At 33.0% G+C, this 19,652-nt stretch overlaps 1 protein-coding gene across 3 annotated transcripts in view; it reads right to left on the reverse strand.

Moving 5' to 3' along the window:
* Positions 1-516: 516 nt before the first annotated feature.
* The window catches only part of SLC4A7 (solute carrier family 4 member 7), a 98,066-nt gene continuing 78,930 nt past the window's right edge, over positions 517-19,652 (reverse strand). Inside the window, exons 19-26 of one of the 3 annotated variants that reach the window (XM_028099106.2) lie at positions 19,402-19,563; positions 18,966-19,217; positions 15,356-15,424; positions 13,886-14,059; positions 8,890-9,021; positions 6,559-6,656; positions 3,659-3,766; positions 517-1,712 (exon numbers count right to left, since the gene is read on the reverse strand). In XM_028099106.2, the coding sequence (XP_027954907.1) occupies positions 1,631-1,712; positions 3,659-3,766; positions 6,559-6,656; positions 8,890-9,021; positions 13,886-14,059; positions 15,356-15,424; positions 18,966-19,217; positions 19,402-19,563 (1,077 nt within the window). In that variant the 3' untranslated portion in view covers positions 517-1,630. The remainder of the gene's footprint in view (positions 1,713-3,658; positions 3,767-6,558; positions 6,657-8,889; positions 9,022-13,885; positions 14,060-15,355; positions 15,425-18,965; positions 19,218-19,401; positions 19,564-19,652) is intronic. The other 2 variants (XM_028099103.2, XM_028099105.2) reach the window with 2 other exon arrangements.

The raw sequence follows: 19,652 nt of genomic DNA on the forward strand, positions 1-19,652 counted from the left end.
TCAATTGTTCATACTTTTGTACTTTAATGACAAATGATTAAAGGGAGCATTGGAATTTCATTAAAATTATCATCCTAATATTCATGTTACAATTTCGGTATTTCTGTGGCTTCTCAATACTCATTTGGTTTTTGTAAATTATCCTCTTGCCAAATCACTTTCACAACCCCATTCATCCAGTCCTACAGGCTTAACAAGAATAACATTTATTTATTTCATGTAGAGCTAAGAGTATATAAAAGATGACTAAAAAGATTAGCTAGAAGTTAAAAAGATAGCTCAGAAAAGCAGAAACTAAGTAACAAATACCAACACAAATTAGAAAGAATGCCATCAATCTGAGCTATACATAAAATGTCTAAATTCCTTTTAAAATACAAATATGGCAGTGCTTTATATCAAAGATGTAAAATCTGTCAACTGCTTTCAAAGATAATAAACCATAAATGCAAGTGAGCACCAACTATTTACATTAACAATTTAAATTATTCTGTATTTGTTACCTTTTCAAATGTTTATAATATTTAAGTATCATATCAATTAAAATAAATAAAATAGTTTAAAATGAGATCACAGATAGCAATCTATTAAATATTATCTATACCATAGAAAGAATAACAACGTAAACAAGAAAGTGAAAGGTAATTCTTTAGAATAAAGTAATACTGATCATAAACCCATTAAGAGAATTGTGACTCCTGATTACTTAGTCATATTACTTGTAATAAAAAATAATCAAGAACTTGAACCTGATATAAACTTAACCACATTTTAAGTAAAAGCAAAGGCAGAAAACAGAGTGGGCATTCTGGGGCTCTTATAAAGCATTAGGATTCTACATTAATTTCTACAAAGGCAACAAAATTTAACTATTATCACTGGCATTTTACAGCTTCTAAAATCCATAAAGTTATGACTGGTATGGCGTTAAATTATAAAAATCACCTGCAATTTCACTTGTCTATCAGAATAGAAACCTAGATGTGGAAGTTTTAAGATTTAAAATAAATTTTAAAAACAAAAAGGTCAAAACTATAGTTCTTATCTAGAAAGTTTCTATTGTTCTACCTTTACAGCCAAAAACTCTCCACTGCTTGTGAAACATGATGGACATCTGCATAAATGAAACACACATACAGAGAAGCCATGACATGTTACCCTTTCTCCCACAACACTGGCATAAAGACTCCCTGTTCTTCCCATAAGGAATGAACAGAAGTGAAGTAATATGTAAAAATTTTCAGTAACTCAATAAAAATTATAAATACATGGACAAAGTACATCACCTAAAGTTGGTATGAATTACCACTGATGAACAAATAGATTTAAAGGAAAAGTAGATTGAATGCATTTCCCCACATCTTTCTGCTGCAGAATAGAAAATTTTTTTTTCAACAGAATAAATATTAAGAACCATGTACCTCATTTCTAAGAGACCATTTCATTATATACACAGTCTCCATGGTGTTCCTAACAAACTTCAGACACTACTTCAAAAAACCCAGGAGTCACGCATAAACAGCATGACATACAATATTGTTATATATAGTGACATGAAATACACACATTATATATATATATATATATATATATCTGTATAGCTATGTATATAATTCCTCTTGGTTCAATTCTATAACGAAGTTTCAGCATCCATGTATTTCTTTGTTGGTTCATCTTCAAAATTTATTTTCACACTCACAGGTTTTTCAGGGCTATTTAAGACAAAAAATGAGAATAAATGATTTTGAAATGGACAAATATTACATTCAAAAAATGGCCAACACTTAGTATCTGTAATAAGCCTTCTGAAATGACTAAAAGGACTATTTATTAACATATGACTCGCTATTATTATTTTACTGCTTTCTTTTCCTATCAGTGAATTTGATTGGAAAGATAAATATTAAAAATTCTTAGTTTTTTTTTTAATGGATATGCTTGCCACGGAAATTCATGTTTTTCTTACAAATGAAAAGGAGTTTCTTAAAATTAGTCATTGTATTTTTAAAAATAGTTGTAGCAGGTGACATTTCACTGACAAATCCATTAAAAAAGCAATCTTTGTTAATATAGATAAGCATCAAATAATTTTCTGCAAAATATAACAGATTTACAAACTTTCCCCAAATCTGGTTCACAAATACAAAATCAAAACACATATACTCTATATTTTCAAGTTAATATCAAATACAATGATTCCATGTCCATGGATTTAAGTGACTGATTTAATTGTAACATATGAATATCTGTGTTTTGAAAAAGCTGTCAAATGTAGAAGAACACACTGTGGTTTGCTGCCTTCTCCAGATAAGACTGAAGGAAGGACCTCCAAACATTTTTTCTGTTAAATGACATAACCCAAACATTGTCTTTCTTCCCCTGTGATTTGGAATTGAGGGGCAACCTGAATGAAAGGCAGAAGTATAAAAGATACTTTTATATTACCATATAATATACAATATTATTGTAAGGTCTTTACATTTATAACTATACTAATAATTTGGGCCACAAGTGCTGACAAGGTGTGAAAAATTATTAAGAATGAAAAGAGCATCAAACTAAATTCTAGCTGCATGGAATAATCAAAGTGACGAAGAGTTAAATTTAAAAAACTTAAGATCAAAGACAGAAGAAAGGAAACAGTCCAGCTTAGAGAATCAGAAATCAAGAAATGATTAAAAAAAAAAAGGAGGCCAGGGGGTATAATAGAGATTAAGTAGGAGCAAAGCTCTAAGAAGAGGTGGGGAAGAAATGAATAAAACCTAACCAATTACTATCAAAAGACAGTGGCCAGAAAGACAATAATCCATCAGAAGCAGCTAGTGACCATTTGCCCAGAGAAGTTTCGATCTGATGTCCAAGCAGAGTATACGGACACCCAACAGTGTCTGGCACAAAGTGCACACAGAGTATTTGTGGAATATGAATGCCTGAGTGCACTACAGGATAATACCTCATTTCTCCACAGACCCAAAGAATTAAAGTACTAATGGTTATCAAACTAGAATCCCTTAGATTCAGGCCTTAAAGTCAGGGTAAAAGAAAGAAAAAATGGCTTCCTAACAAGAAATCTAAGAAAGGAGTTATGAAAATTGTTACAGAATATGTGGTCCATTATAAAACCGAATGGCGTTTATATCTATGGATTAAAAATTTCTTCCAACTATCTTTGAGTAAAATGTTAAACCTCATCTGAAGACACGGCAGGCTAAAAACAAAACAAGGAAAACAATCATGTCTGTCTTTTTTCCTGGACCATCAGAAAGCATGACTGCGGTAGTGTTTACTTAAGAGCATTTATGTAACCCCTAGTAATTATCTTTCTTATATGGTTTTGATCTTTGATATACTTATTCCATACTGCCATATGTATAATATTTATTTTTATTATAAAATGGCTCAAATTCTTTTTGGAAACAGGCAATTATGAATTTAAAAAGTAACCTATCAGCACTTATATCATTATTTCCAGTATTCAGTAAAATGATGGATAGACAGATAAAAGGAAGACGGAAAGAAGAGAAAAAGGATGGCTTTGTCAAAAGAATATAACTTATGCAAACTGAGTTACATTTAATGGTTTTATGAAATAGCTATCTATCCATAAGTCAACTGAAAATTGGCTACAGTTAGAAAATGCGTAAAGAGTTACAGCTACCTCGTGCTAGATCTGGTTACTTTGGCATTCTCAGTATTCATGGAAAGTGCCTTCCACTGTGCAGTTTTGGCCATTTCATCTGATATGTTAACAACTGAGGGATCAACACTGAAGAACAAATACACTTTTTGGTTAGTATTCAGTACTTGCAAAAGCATTAATACTGTCACTCTTAACTATATAATATTTGTCTTCATCAACTTAAAATTGAGAAAACTCTTTGTCATGCACTTAAACCAAGGTCTAGCAAAATATCAGAATTTCAGAGTTCTGTTAGAAAGGTTTCATGGGGAATTACATCCTTCTGTATAATCAAAACTAGGAGTAAGATTAATTAAATTGGCAATGAAGCCCAAAGATGATCATCTTGGCTATAAGCGTATTATTGAAATAACAAATGAATACATGAAATATAAAAACTACAGCCTCTTATATGTTAATAAAAAAATAGTAATAAAAAACAGTAATAAAAAAATACAGCCTCAAGTCAATTAGAAAACTTTGATAACTGGCACAAATTTCACTTTCATTAACTAAAGATCCAAAGTATGTAAGGAAAACTTAAGATTATGATTAAAAAAACTAGTTTTTAATAATTAAAAAAATCATTAAAAAGAATTATGGAAAAGACGACACTTTAAAAATAAAGCTCTGAAAATATCTGAACAGATAACACAAAAACAGGCTTATAAATATCACTTTCAGCTGACATTCACATTTTTAGTGTCAAAGTGTTATTCTATCAAACTTATCAAAATTCAAAATCAAAAGAACAAAATATTGTCCTTTCATTGTAAGGGATAAATGTAATCATTCCCTGTCTCTATAAAATACTACAAAATTCATTTGAGACCCCAAATCCAACAATGATAATATCCATAAATAATTTTGGGCTCAAGGTTGTCAGCCACAAGTAATATGAAAGTACTATGAAATTAATAGAAATATATCTGCAAGTCCTTTTTCTTCACCAAAGAGTAATATTTCATGCATGCAAGTGACAAATACAAATGTCAAATTAGGCGTTAGGTTCACAATGTGATGGCAGCTACATGATAAATAACTAAATGGCAGTCATTTTAGAAAGCACTAGCTTTGTTCACAATTTAAATCTAAATGTCATTTAAAATATAAGACTGCAGAGAAATGTGACATGGTCACTGCAGAATCTCTAGGAAAGGTGCTTTACTGGGTCAATTTTTTTAAAGTGCACAAAATTTGAATACCCAAATTCACAAGGGCAAAGCCTACCTACTCTATGTTTCTCTGGCTGGTTGCCAACTTCAAATAACTGAAGAGAGACATTCCTGAAGCACTTTCTAGCTTCAAACGTCCCCCTCTAAGAACTTTCCCATTAGTAGAAATTAAGACCTTTTTTTAAAGACAGTACATGTTTTGTTTTTTCCCAAAATGAAACGAGATGAAAAAAAAAAAAATCTGTCTACATTAAATCAATTACTTTCATATTTTATAGAGTTTTATAGTTTCTAAATGTTTTTCTTTATTATCTCATTTGATTTTCATGGCAAGTAATCCAAAGCTACTTAAGATTTTAAATTATGACAGATAAACAGGTCAGCCAATTGCCGGCATTCTTAATGTTCAAATTTTAAGCAAAGCAGCATTAATCTTGGCCTATGTCATCGCTTAAAAAGAAAAGTAAATATACAGATAATCATTCTTTTTGTTAAACATCAGACAGTATAAGTATACATTCCACTTAAATTTATCAAGGCCCATGTATAATCATACTGAGAAAGTGATAATGCAGGACCTACAGAAACTAGGTGGCGAATAATCTCAGCAAATTGATGAGTCACTAATAACCATCATGGTAGTTCCTATACTCTTTTTATAAGTACAACAAAGTTAATATATTAATTTGTTTAATAAACATTAATACAATCCAGCAAAGCAGAGCACTATAGCTGGGTATATTAAGATGTCTATACTTGGCATTTAAAGTATATAAGAAAGATTTGAGGGAAAGTCATGAAACGTGACACAGAGTAATACCAATGATGCAAATTAATAGTAAAAAGTATAAAGGAACATTACTTGATGAATTCATTTATCAAAACTAACCAACATGTGTAAGTCTAAATAAGACCTCTGTAAAAACTATAAAGATTAATTAAAAATGAAAAAAAACCCAAGTTAATAAATACCAACAAACCTTTTCCATTAACTGGTCAGGGAAGGAATCTATATATACATTCTAAAACTGACTTTTCTACTATCAATAGCTAATCAGAAATAGGATATGGAAATAGGAATCAGATACATGCATAAATAATATAGGTTTTTAATCTTTTAAAACTACAAAAAAGTAAACAGAAGAATTTACCACTGTCTTTAGTTCTTAAATTTATAAGTAAATCACCAAAGTCATACAAAATAAGCTATATACGGAACTCAACTTTTTCATAATATGAGGACTCACTGCCAATAGTCAAGTCACACCTTTGAACTCCAGGGCCTCTAAACATAGTCATAATTTGGAAGGTTATCAGAAAATGTACTACACTGATGCAGGCCTAATAAAGGACAGAAAGGGAAAAGCTATACCGATCTTAAGCTTCATTTAAACAGAAGGAGTGATGCAAGACAAGTAACTCTTGTCTGCTTGGCATGGAAGTTGGTTTCAGGCTCTGGTCCAAGTCCAGCTTTTTCTTCACTCCTGCCTACAAACCTGCGAGGGGAAGAACCGTGAGAACTTCCCTTTCAAATTCCTGAAGACCCCCTTTAGTTGTTGGCATTATGCCAGATACCGGTTTTGTCATCTTTTTAAAAACAGAGATCACTGCTTTTTAAAAATAGAGATCACAAAGCATTACATGGCTTATTCATGTACTTGATGTGTATAAAAATATACATTTTACAAGATAGTTTTATCTCACCTATATTTTAGGGCCTTAACTGGAATCTGTAAGAGACTTCCCCCTTCAAATGGAAGGTGCACAGTGTCATCATCAGCTTGAAGCATTCGTTCAGCTTCCTTCAGAGCACATACATGAAAAAATTACTTTTCACAGAATATTTCCAGGAGGACCAATTAATATATAAAATCTTCAAGAATTAGAAACCCAAACTGACAATATATTTAAAACATATTTGCCATGACTGAAAAATTCCTTTTACTATTATAAACACATACTGGTAGCACAAGAGAAAACAACCACTTGTAAAGGCTAAATTTTAAATGGTTATAACTTTCACTCCTTTACGTTAATCATGAATACTACATTAAAATCAATTTACATAAATTTTATTATCAAATTAGTAGTATATAATAAGAGATAAAATTTTGTGAAATCTGATGGCTTGCATTACAATACAATATAAGCAAAACCTCATTTGGATAAGGCAGGGTTTCTCAATCTCAGCAATACTGACATTTAGGGCCAAACAATTCTTTGTAGTAAGGGGCAGTCCTGTACATGCAGGATGTTTGGTAGCACCCTAGACCTCTACCCACTGGATGCCCGTCCAATTCTGACAATCAAAAATTTCTCAAACACGGAAATATGAACCCTGAGGAGAAGTGTCACCCCTGGTGGAGAACAATTTACACTGGAGACATGACCCAAAATCCTGGTATCATAATTACTGGGGACATGACAGGATGGACTGGAAGAGCTATACTCTGCTTTCTTACCACTAGAAACCCCACTATTTGTAGGTGGCAATACGCCCAGCTTTTAAAAAATAATCATTTAAAAAAAATAAAACCATTGCTAAATTTCCCAGCATTCCCTGCTACTCCATGTGGCCATGAGATACAAGTGGAACTTACTGGATGGCATTTCTGGAAAGACTTCTTAAAAAACAGGATAGCAGGGGAAAGCCCATTTTGCTTTCTCACCCCACCCCCTTCCTTCCTGCCATCTCAAATGCGAACATGAGAGCTCAAGCTCAGCATTCATCTTGACCTATTAGGTGATTCTGAGAATGGAAACTGTGTGCCGAGGCCGGGAGGACAGCAGCACGGGAGCTCCAGACAACTCTGTGGGGCCATCCCACTAGATCACTTACTCTTCTCAAGATGTCTACAGGACATCTTGTGCTTAAGCCTTCTTTACTTTTGTCTTCTGTTATATACACTGAACCTTATTCTAACTTAAAAAGAAAGTAATAAACACGTAATTTTAACCTAAGTATTTTAATAAATGAATTGCATCCTCTTTGAAAATTCACCAAAAGCTCATAAACATTTACATATATGATATAGTTTTAAAGAAAACAAAAATCTTTTAAAAATTTTGGAGGCTCAATTCAAACTACTGTTCCAGTTAGTATCCTAATTAGTCATAATTGTTGTCAAAAAGTAAACATAAAATGAGTAATTTTGCCATAAATCAGCACTAAATGATCAATCCAAACTATGAAAAAAATCCCAAGGCTTAAACCCAGTTGTCCGTAAAGTTTTAATAAATGCATTTCCATAAGTATTATGCAATATAATAAGGCATAAATTATGTTGCTTTCTCTCAAAAATTAGGGGGAAAAAGTAATTGTGAGATCTCTATTTAAACACACCACAATATTTAAAATGTGTATCTTTCTTCTTATCTTTGATTTTCAAACAATATTCTTAATGGGAAAACTGAGTAGGGTACTAAAATCAATACAATCATCTATGCTACATGTTCGGTTTCTACTTTTCATTCTTACTAATAGCATTGAGCTGGTTATTTAAAAAATATCAAATTCAGAATAAAATATTCAGGTAAATCTCTGTATACAAATTAACTAATGGTACATAATACCACATATTAAGACTAGAGTTTAATAGTACTTTTTATAAAAAGATTGAAGTCCTTTTTGTCATTATGTATATGTCAGATTATTAAAATGTACACTACAATGTGCTTATGTATTTAATGTGCTTGTGTTACCTATGCTTTACCTATGTTTTAAACACTGCTAAATTCTCTCACTGTTAAAAATAAGTACTCATGTGATACATAATTTTTAAAAGGTTATTGTTGGGTCAGGGCTTTGGAGAGGCAACTTAAGTTGGTAAAATGGGTAAGAGCCGATGTTTTGAACAAGTTACCTAATAACCTCTGCCTCAGTTTCCTTATTTGTAAACTGGAAATAAAAGAAGTACCTACACTTCATAATAATAAGGTTCTTAGGAGGACTAAAGGAGCAGATTCCTGTAAAGTGACCACGAGAGTGCCTGCTACGTGGTACGAAATATTAAACAAGTGAATAGCGTAAATTACCTCTTTCTCTTTTTTCTTTTTGTCATCTTCTTTCTTTTTCTTACTTTCTGGCATGAGATCATCAAGCCAACTAAGTTCTCTCTTTGTGAAACACAGATCCATGAGTTTGCGTACAAAGACTAATGCAAGAACCTTAAAGAAGTGGGGGAGAAACTATTAAGTAACATCTAATAGTATCAAGTCATAAATAACAAAAAAGTACTTCATGTATTTTATTTAAAAATCACTTCAGGGGCCCCTGGGTGGTACAGCTAATTAATCATTGGGATTCTAGGTTTCAGCTCAGGTCATGATCTCAGGATCATGACAATGAGCCCCATCTCGGGCTCCACGCTCAGCAAGTAGACTGTTAAAGTCTCTCTCTCTCTGCCCCTCCCTAAGTGCACACACGTGCTCTCTCTCAAATAAATTTTTTAAAAAATAAAAATCACTTCATACACCATCTTATTTCAAAGGAACTGAGTCACACATTTATCTTTCAAGCTTCCTGCTCAAAGAAAACATATAAAAGAAATGGCATTTTTAACCTCTTCCTATATAAATCCCTTGCATTCTGCATAAAATTGTAAAGCAGTTTAAGCATGGTATCTTCACAGTACAAGATTATTAATTTTTATGATGACTTTAAATTACATACATTATATAGGCAGGTATTTCTTTTTTGAGAGAGTGTGGAGGCGGGGGAAGAGGGGACAGACAGAGAATCTTAAGCGAGCTCCATCCACGCCCAGCACAGAGCCCAATGCAGGGCTCGATCTCCTGACCTGAGCGCAAATCAAGAGTAGGAGGCTCAACTGACTAAGACACCCAGGCATCCCTAAATAGATATAAATTTAAAAATCTCCTAAGCAATGCATTAGAGAACCCATTTGCCAATATTAGGTTTAGATTTTCCAATCATATATATGAAAAAGATATACCATTACTTTGTTTTCTTCTAACTGCTACTAAGGTTGAAGATATTTTCAAATGTCCATTGGCCATTTGGGTTTCTTCTGTTCTTACCATTTTCTTATTACTATCTTTTGCCTGGTTTTCAATTGCTTTTGATGATTTTTATTCATGAATTCATAAGAGTTCTGTGTAGTTCAGATAGAAGCATTTTATCTGCCTTATATGTTACAAATGCTTTCTCCCAGTTCACAATCCAATTTTACTATGTTCATATAAAACATTTAATTATCATGTGGTCAAATACATCTTTCCTTTACAGTTGGGTTTCCCTATCTTCTTTGAAAAGTTACCCTTAATCACTGGACTATATAAATATTTTTCAAAATTTTCTACTACATTTTAACATTTAAATCTTCAATTCATTTATGGTTTCTTTTTGAATATGGTATTGGTTACAGAACCAACCTTAGCTCCCATACACAGTCAAATCTTCTAAGACTATATACTAAATTTTCCCACATAGATGAATTATCACCTTTAATGAAATGATCTGTTCATGGTATTCGAGTGGTAAGTTCTCATATATTCTGATGAATTCTGGACTCACTAGTCTATTTTTCTGATTTTTGTCTGTTCCCATGCCAATTCCATACTGTGTTAGCTGCACTGATTTGACAGCAATTTTTAAATATTTAGTTATCACAACAGCATGGTATCAGCACAGGAACAATCAAGTCCCTCACCCCAGACCCAACGGGGAATTCTTAATTAGCTTTGTTTTGTTATTCCTCTGGTATTTATTATATCCTTATTTTTTTCATTAATATGCAATTTACATACAGTAAAATAGAAAAATACCATATATACAGTTTGACCCTTTTGACAAACATACATATTCATGGAACCCACATCCAAACAAGATACAGAACATTTCTACCATCCATGTTGTTTATGACTCTGGCATTTATTTTTCTCTATAAGCTTTAAAATTATCCGGTTCACACTGACAACAACCTCCCCAAATACACACAAACACACACGCAAATAAAACTCATAAAATTCATACTTGGAAGTGACATCTTTACATTACTAAGTATGCAAAACAAAGAACATGATATACATTCCTCTTTGTTCAGGTCTTAATTTTATGTACTTCAACATTATTATGGATTGAATTGTATCCCCATGAAAGGATACATTGAAATCCTAACCCCCAGTACCTCAGAATATGGCTTTATTTGGAAATAGGGTTGTTGGAGATAAAATTAAGATGAGGTCATACTGGAGTAGGGTGGGTTCCTAAAACAGTATGTCCAGTATCCTTATAAAATGGTCATATAAAGACACAGTGATACACAGAAAACTACATAAGATGGCAGTTTGGAGTTATACAGTTGCAACACAATGCCAGACTTTCAGCAAACCACCAGAAGCTAGGAAGAGGCAAAAAAGGGTTCCCTTACAGAGTACAGAGGGAGCATGGCCCCATCCACACCCTGATTTCAAAATTCTAGCATCCAAAGCTATCATTATAATAAATTTCTTTTGGTGAGCCAATGAGTTTTCTTGTAACCACCCACTCTAACAGCATTCTTACTAATTCTATTAGGGACTTTTAGTCTTTTTTCATTTGAGTCATTTGAGTTAATAGGCAAACAATCACATTATCTACAAATAATGTTATCTCTTCCTTATAACAAATACTGTATTATTCTTATATCACAGTTAGAACCTTCATATCAAATTAACAACAGTAATAGTGTACTTCCCTATATTAGAACTCAGTTACAAATTTTTATTCACAAAGACTGCAATTTTATAAGTCTTTCTGTCTTTATGTTGGTAATTCTTACTTGCTGCTAAAGTATCACAGTCTATTTAATCATGATATATTACTTGTAGAAACACTGTAAATTTCTTTATTTGTTAATATCTTAAGATTTTTTGCACTTATATTAGTGAGAAGTCACCATCGTTCTTTTGTACAACTTTATTAGGCTTTGGTATTAAGATCTTGCTAGTGTTTCATGAGAAAAAATGCAGACATTTCCATCTTTTCCTTTGGTCTAGAATAATTCAAGAAGTACTAGAATTAAATGTTCTTAAAACTCAGCTGGGCCTGTGATCCAAGGGCAGATCTTTGGCCATTTTTCCAGTCTCTTGTATGCAACTGAGTTATACATATCCATAGATTTTATATTTCTCTTTGGGTTAATTCTCAGAAATGCGTGTATAGAATGGAAATAATCCATCTCCTCTAGATCAGTGGCAGGAAAACCACAGCCCTTGGATTAAATCTGGCCCTATCTGTTTTGTATGGCCTGTGACCTAAAATAGGTTTTAAAGATGCACATTTGGAATTGATTTGACAGGGAACACTAACTTTAAACCTCAGCCTCAGCCAAGTGAAATATTATCTTAAATGAAAAAGAATTCCATTCTTCTCATTAGTAGTCTTTCATTTTAATTTTTTTATTAACATAATGTATTAATACATTTGTTTCAGGGGTACAGGTCTGTGAGAGACACCTAAAGTTCATAAGGAAAATGTATACCCTTCATTACATATATTATTCAAGAAGACTTAAAAAAGTGCAACCAAATTTTTTATTTGTAAAAATCAATAGTGAATAAACTCCTTCCAAGCTTGAGTAAAGAAGAAAAGAGCAAAATATACAAGATTAAGAAAGAGAAAAAATATGTAATCACAGCTGTGAAAGACTTGGTTAAAAATTCATCAGTCTTGTACAATTCACAGTGCTCATCATAGCACATACCCTCCCCAATGTCCATCACGCAGCCACCCCATCCCTCCCACCCCCCACCACTCCAGCAACCCTCAGTTTGTTTCCTAAGATTAAGATTCTCTCATGGTTTGTCTCCCCAAGACGAAACCGGAGTAGTCTTTCATTTTAAAAAACTGTAAAATTACTTTTTAGATTTCACCAATAAGAAATTATGGAAATTTCTCTCCTGTTATAGAAGTGCCTATATATCTTGTGACAAAGCTGAAAATATTGACTATTTGACACTTTACAGAAATAAAGTTGGTCAACCTCTACTCTAGATGTACAATATTCCTATAGATTCATGTAGTATTTTCCTAAAGCCCCTCAAATCTCTTTCACAGCTGTGATTACATATTTCTTCTCTTTCTTAATCTTGTATATTTTGCTCTCTTTTTTTCTTTACTCAAGCTTGGAAGGAGTTTATTCACTATTGATTTTTACAAATAAAAAATTTGGTTGCACTTTTTTAAGTCTTCTTGAATAATATATGTAATGAAGGGTATACATTTTCCTTATGAGCTTTAGGTGTCTCTCACCGACTTGGTTAAAAATTCTCTGCTGCAATACCTACAATGTTTTTTTTAACTCAGTTTTCAACCCAGGGATTATTTCAGCATTTAATGTCTAAATACTTCAGTTTTTTTAGTGCTTTTCATTATTCATCTGTAACTTAATTTATTTGTGATCAGGAAATGTAATTACCTGCATAATTTTTATAGCTTTTTAATTTTTAATATCTTCTTTGTGGCCAAGTACATAGCCAATGTTTATATGGAATTTACAAAAGGATGAATATTCTGTTTGCAAAATGCAATATTCTGTGGTAATTCAGTGAACCATATTGTCTTATTAATATCATCTAAAATCTTTATTATTTTTTAACTTCTAGATCTGTTAATTTCTGAGAAAGATGTATTGAAACATTCTATTAAAGAACTAAGCTGTTCCAGTTGCTTTGCTTTTTTACATCTGGTTATCACCTTTGTCCCATAAATGTCCTAAACTCTAAAGTTGTTTAAAAATACAAAACAGCATTCTATAGCCCAAGGACTAAAAAACAAACAAAAATGTAGAAAATAAAAAGCGAATTCAGTTTCTAAAGTGACTGGTTTAAGAGCTATGAAAGGGCCAATTCATATTTCAAAACACTTAAGGTGCTTAAAATGGGCTATTCCCTTTCTTAAATATAAATATTACTAATACATAGTACTAAGATACACATTAGTAACATAGTATTGAAACACACAGGAGTGTTATTAACTAGTGACAAAGTCTGAAAAAGTTAAAAAAAAAAAAAAAAAAAAAAGCCTTACCATCATGGGAAAAACTACCGCAGCAGCTGAAGCTTTTATCACCCACAAAAGAACCAGACAAGTGAGCTGAATGACTGTGAAAATATGGACCTTCCACAGAGGCACGTAACGAAGGTATATCAGATCGGGCTGATGCTTAGCAGGCATTCCAAATAATTTTATACGGTCAAAAAACTATGTATTGAATGGAAAACAAAGCAAGAAGAAGTTTTCAACAAAAGTATCATTTCTGCTACTTAGGAAATTATATACAACCTTAGCGTTTTGTGATTTAAACTCTTACTTCCTTGATATGTTCTGATAGTACAGAATATTTCAATACAGAACATCTGGACCCAAGGAGAGGAGCAAAAACCAAGGCAATCATTCTAATTGAATGCAATTAATTTAAACAGAAAACGCAAATGAGAATGTCTTAATTTGCAGGATTAAAATATGTAAATAAATTTATCTGCTATAATCAACTGCACAAGGCATTTACTTTCTTTGAGCTTGTTTTGTAATATGTACAATAAGAGAGCCACAATTTCCTAGGTTCTTTCCAACTTTAACATTATCAATTCTATAAAATAGCCTGAAGTAACAATTACTAAACTTTCACCCAATGAAAAGGAAATGATGAGCAAATTCCTTGGTCTTTTTGAACTTTAGTTCCTTCATTTATAAACCAGGAGTAAGATCTCACAAAATTGTAAACGAAAGTTGTAAAAGAAAAAGTTAAAAAAAGAAAATCAAGTGAGTTAACGAGATCACTCCTTGACCAGTGGAGGGGAGATCCAGGACTACTGAAAAAAGTAAAGATGCTGTCTCTGAGAAGCCTTGTCAGCACCAGCTGTCAGCTTTCCCTGACAGGAGGTGGCCACGTGGTGCTAACAGTGCTTTCGGAGCCCAATGTTTTACATGAAGAACTTAGTAAATTTTATCATGTTGTTTTCCAGGAATTATTATCAACAACACAAACAGAGTAGGGAAATCACTGGGTTCTAACCCTGGCTCCATTGCTTACTTGGTTAAGAACCGTCCGTAAGTCCCTCTATTTCTGTTTCCCAGGTGACAAAATTAATATTTCTTCCTTGACTGCTGTTTAACAATGTTTTGAGAATCACAGAAAATAATTTGTGTACTAGGCATTATAAACTGTATTGTACCACACAAATGGCAAGTATTAACCATTCCAGTCTTCAACATGTCCCCTTCTTACTATACTAGTCTTTATCAATAGTTACAGAATCATTGGCTTCTACTAAAAATAGGTAAGGGTGATCTCCTGATCTCCTTCATGAGCTCACTGAGGGAAAAATGTGTAATAAGCAATAATCACTTGGAAAATGTGGATTTGAAGTCATCAGTTAACCTGCCTCCCAGAGTATCAGAATTGAGAATACATCACTACGATCATAAAAACAATCTTTGCAATTTTAAAATATGTTTTAAGTTTTTCTACAAAATCATTAACTACTTAAGACTTGCCTGGATTCCTTTTAATGAGGAAACTCCCATATAAAGGAAAACACCATACAGGACAGGCATTGGAATAAACTGTAAGTAAAAGGACCACAGTTAGAACCCATGCTACTAAAACAATTCCATAGCAATAAAATACACAAAAACATAGTGAGTACCTATGGAGACATAATTAAAAGATCTTTCAGTGATGAGATCTAACTTTTCTATAAATAAGAAAAAGGCTAGTAAACAAGAGCCTCCTTGAAAAACTGTCTATCTCCTACATGTTTCTTCCTGAAACGGGAGAATGTTCAGTGGTTAAGAATGTGAGTACTACAATCAGACTGCTTGGTTTAAAATGGAAGTTAACCTCTTCTTGAGCCTTAACCTCTCTATGCCATAATTTCTGTAACAGATTGCATGAAGATTAAAGGATCTCAAATACTAAAATACTCAGAAAAGCACATAGTGCCTGCCTATCAATCAAAAGCTTTAGCCAGGAATTAAAATAAAAACAATAAAAAATTTTAAAAAGCATTAGTCATTATTATTGTTATCACTACCATATAGTAACTACTATACAACAGTACCATTTACTGATATAATAATTGAACTCCACTCCCAAAGAAAGTCCTTATTACTTTGGCAGGTAGAGGGATCCCAATTGCCTACCTACCATGCCTAGGCATCCAACAGGAAAGCCATTAGCAGGCTCCATCCACCTACTCAAAAACCACAAGCAGCACTCTCACCACCAAGAAAGAGAACTGCAAAGAAAAAAGACCTAACAGCTACAGAGGAAAACCACATTCACACTCTACTGAACAAATGAGTATGTCCTTCCTAAGAAACCTAGGAGGAAAGAGTACTACAGGAAGAGAAGAAAACAAGTTAAAAATCTAATTAAGTATCCTCATGAAATTTCAGGAGAATATTTTATCCATAAAGCAACTTCAGAATGCTAGGAAAAATAAATAATCAGAATGAAAAAAGCCTCTAGAAATTTAAAGATATAATTATCAAAATAATTAATTTTGTAATAATGATTTTGATGAGACTAAGATCAATCTAAGAAAAACAGGAAATTTTCATTAAGAGTGAGAGTACAGGATAGAAACGTGAGAACATTTCCAGAAGGTAAAATATCTGTCTACCTGAAGTTGAAGAACTATGTAACAGAGAGAAGAGAAATTAAACACTGGCCGAACACTCCCATAATCAAAGGCACACGTTTGCAGAGAACAATGGCCCACAGCGAGCGCGGCAGGGTGAACCCAAGTCCCTATCCATCCATCCACCTGAACAGCCCAGTGAAACTGCACAACACCAGGAGTAAAAAGGAAGTTTTGGTAGCTTCTAGAAATGAAGAAAATGCCTCTGAAATTACAAAAACCAAATAGGTATCAGACATTTTATTCGGACCACTGGTCTATAGGAAACAATGACTTTAAGACTCAAAGAAAAATAATTTGAACACTGAAACGTACGTCTATCCATCAGTCACACGTGAGAATAATTTGAAACATGAAAGAACTCTGAAGGTTTACCACCCATGGCACCACATATGAAAAAATTACTCTAGGAATTCCTTTAGCAATGCAAAAAAAAAAAAAAAAAATGTAAGAAAAAGGGGAAATAGTATATGCAATTCTTTTTTTAAAGTAAGGGAAGGTAATAGGTGCTAAGAAAACTTACTGGGTCCTAAGGCTTGGGCAGTTACTCTTCAGGCAGCAATAGGAGCTTAGGGAAATAGGGTATATTTCTGCCTCCACTCAGACAGATCAGACTGCTTAGTCCTCAGTGAACACATGTGTACCATCATAATACTGCTTATGTGTTCCCAGAGGGTTTACATTTTTATAATTTAACTTACAGAAAAAATGGACAGTTTAATTCTAATTATAGCACAAAATGCAAATGTTGGTAACCATTACAATAAAACTAAAAACACAGTCAACCAAAGGCAAGTGATGGAAAAAAAGACTGGCTGGTGGCCACTTTAGTGTGCTAAATCCTCATAAAACATCCGACCTTACATGACACACTCCCAAGGTATTTAGTCTCAGGACCCCTTTATGTTCCTCAAAGGTATACTGAGGACATGCTCCCCAAATACTTTTGCTTTTGTGGACTCCCAGAGGTCATCCTTAGGCTAAACTTTGAGAATCACTGTCTGGTAAAGAGACTCAGTGTAAAAATAATAAAGCAAAAAATAAAATTATAAAAATATATAAAACTATAATGGTTGCAACCACCAATACAACTTAAAAAAACAAAGAAGTTAAAGAGTTTACCTCTGGAGAGTTGTTTTTGGAAAGTAAAGGAAAATAAGGAGACTAACTTTTCATCTTAGGGCTTTCTTGATGTTCTATTTGAATTTTTCTGCCTATATACAGTCAATACTTAAAAAATTTTAAAGGCAACCTTCCTTAGTAAGGGACAATATCCCCGTAAGAGTGCACCAAATCTCTCTCCTCTCTTGTCAAGTACTTCTAACAATACACTCACCACAATGCAGTGAACATCCCTTTACCTACCTGTTTCACCAACTAGACTGCCAAGTTCTGAGAAGCAGACAATAATATATCCTATTTATTATTATTTCCTCAGTCTTAACAGCAGAGTAAGTACTCAACAAATATCTGGTGAATCAGTCAGTTGCTAGAAAGTTCATAAGATGAAGGCCAAAGAACTCTAGTATTTAACTTTTTTAGTTAATACAATAACATACATACACACTCCAAGTTTTTCCTCCAATTTATAAATGTACACAACTCTTTACTTAATAGTTTTCTTTGCAATAACTAAACCACCAAGGGAAAATATGGAGTTGAGCTCTTCCACAATGAAAAGAAAATTTCAGATTAGATACTTTGCTACATTTGCTATTATTATATCTTTTAATCACTAGATTCATTAGGATATGTATAGTAAAAACCAGATGTAACTTAAAAATATTTAACATAAAGTTTAATTTCTTGCATGCTTCATTTATATTAGCTTTTTTTTTTTTAAGAGATTACTTATTTATTTGACAGACAGAGACATAGTGAGAGAGGGAACACAAGCAGGGAAGTGGGAGAGGGAGAAGCATGCTTCCCGCCGAGCAGGGAGCCCGATGTGGGGCTCGATCCCAGGACCCTGGGACCATGACCTGAGCCAAAGACAGACGCTTAACGACTGAGCCACCCAGGCACCCCGTTTTTGTTTTCTAATGAGCGCTACTACCTTTAATTCATTTACTTGATCAGAAAGAATACATTTATTTAATTAATAGCAATTAATTTCACATTTTGGTCAAATAACTATGTCAGACATATTTCACTATTACTTCCTCTAAGATTCCTATAAAATCCTCTGGGTATATTCCTCTTTTAGATCATAACTAAGCCATGGATTAACTCCTTCCAAAACTCTATAGTCTTTACTACTCTCCTTTTACAGTATTTCTAAGATGGACACATCTAACACTGAAATGCCTCCCATATTAAACACCATATACCAGAATATTATTTTCCAAGTAAATTCCAGGAAATGAAATTAATTTTAGATATTTTCATGTTTCATTTTCATACAACCAAGTATAATTTTATGACAAAAAAGATTTTAAAATACTGCAATAAAGAGATTTTACCTTTAGTACTGAAGTCATGAACACAGACAGGCCCATTAGAATAAAAATCATTAGCCCTGTAACTCGCTGTTCACGAATTCCCAAAAACTTGGGTTGTTCCCCTGGAGCAGAACATTCAGATTCAACTTTCAAGCTGTTGACATGACTTATTGACAACACTGTTGCAGCCACAAACCATGGAAGTCCCATGATAGAGCAAACTCCCAACATAACACCAACCATGAGCAAATCAAGGTGATAGCCAGCTCCTTTCTGAAAAGTGAAAAGAACATGAATATTTATAAGTCTAAACTGTTCTTTCAGGTTAAAATTCTGTATTATTTTATAAACAGAGAAGAAATTAATTTTGATCTCACATCTTTTAATGTTCCAGTCATTATGAAAATACCTCAAACTCAAAGAAATTACAAAACCTGACACAAAATTTTAAAATTACCTTCAATTTGTGCTCCTTTCTGTTTATGATTACAGCTGTAATTTGTTGATCCATAAAGATGAGAATAGTACAAAGCAGAGCTGGAATAGCAGCTATTAATAAAGTCCACCAAGGATTTTCTCCCAATGGGCTTATGATCCAGCCCCTACTTGGATCAGTAGGCTGTTAAAAAATTAAAGATAAAAAGAAAGAAGTTTCTTCCTACTGCACCAAACTTTCGCAACATAGGCTGTGTCTATTCCAAGAAATTC

The sequence above is a fragment of the Eumetopias jubatus genome, unplaced genomic scaffold, assembly GCF_037043125.1.
Source record: "Eumetopias jubatus isolate StellerSeaLion01/CBP00866 unplaced genomic scaffold, mEumJub1_p1.0 scaffold_1, whole genome shotgun sequence".
In the NCBI taxonomy this organism is placed as follows: Eukaryota; Metazoa; Chordata; class Mammalia; order Carnivora; family Otariidae; genus Eumetopias; species Eumetopias jubatus.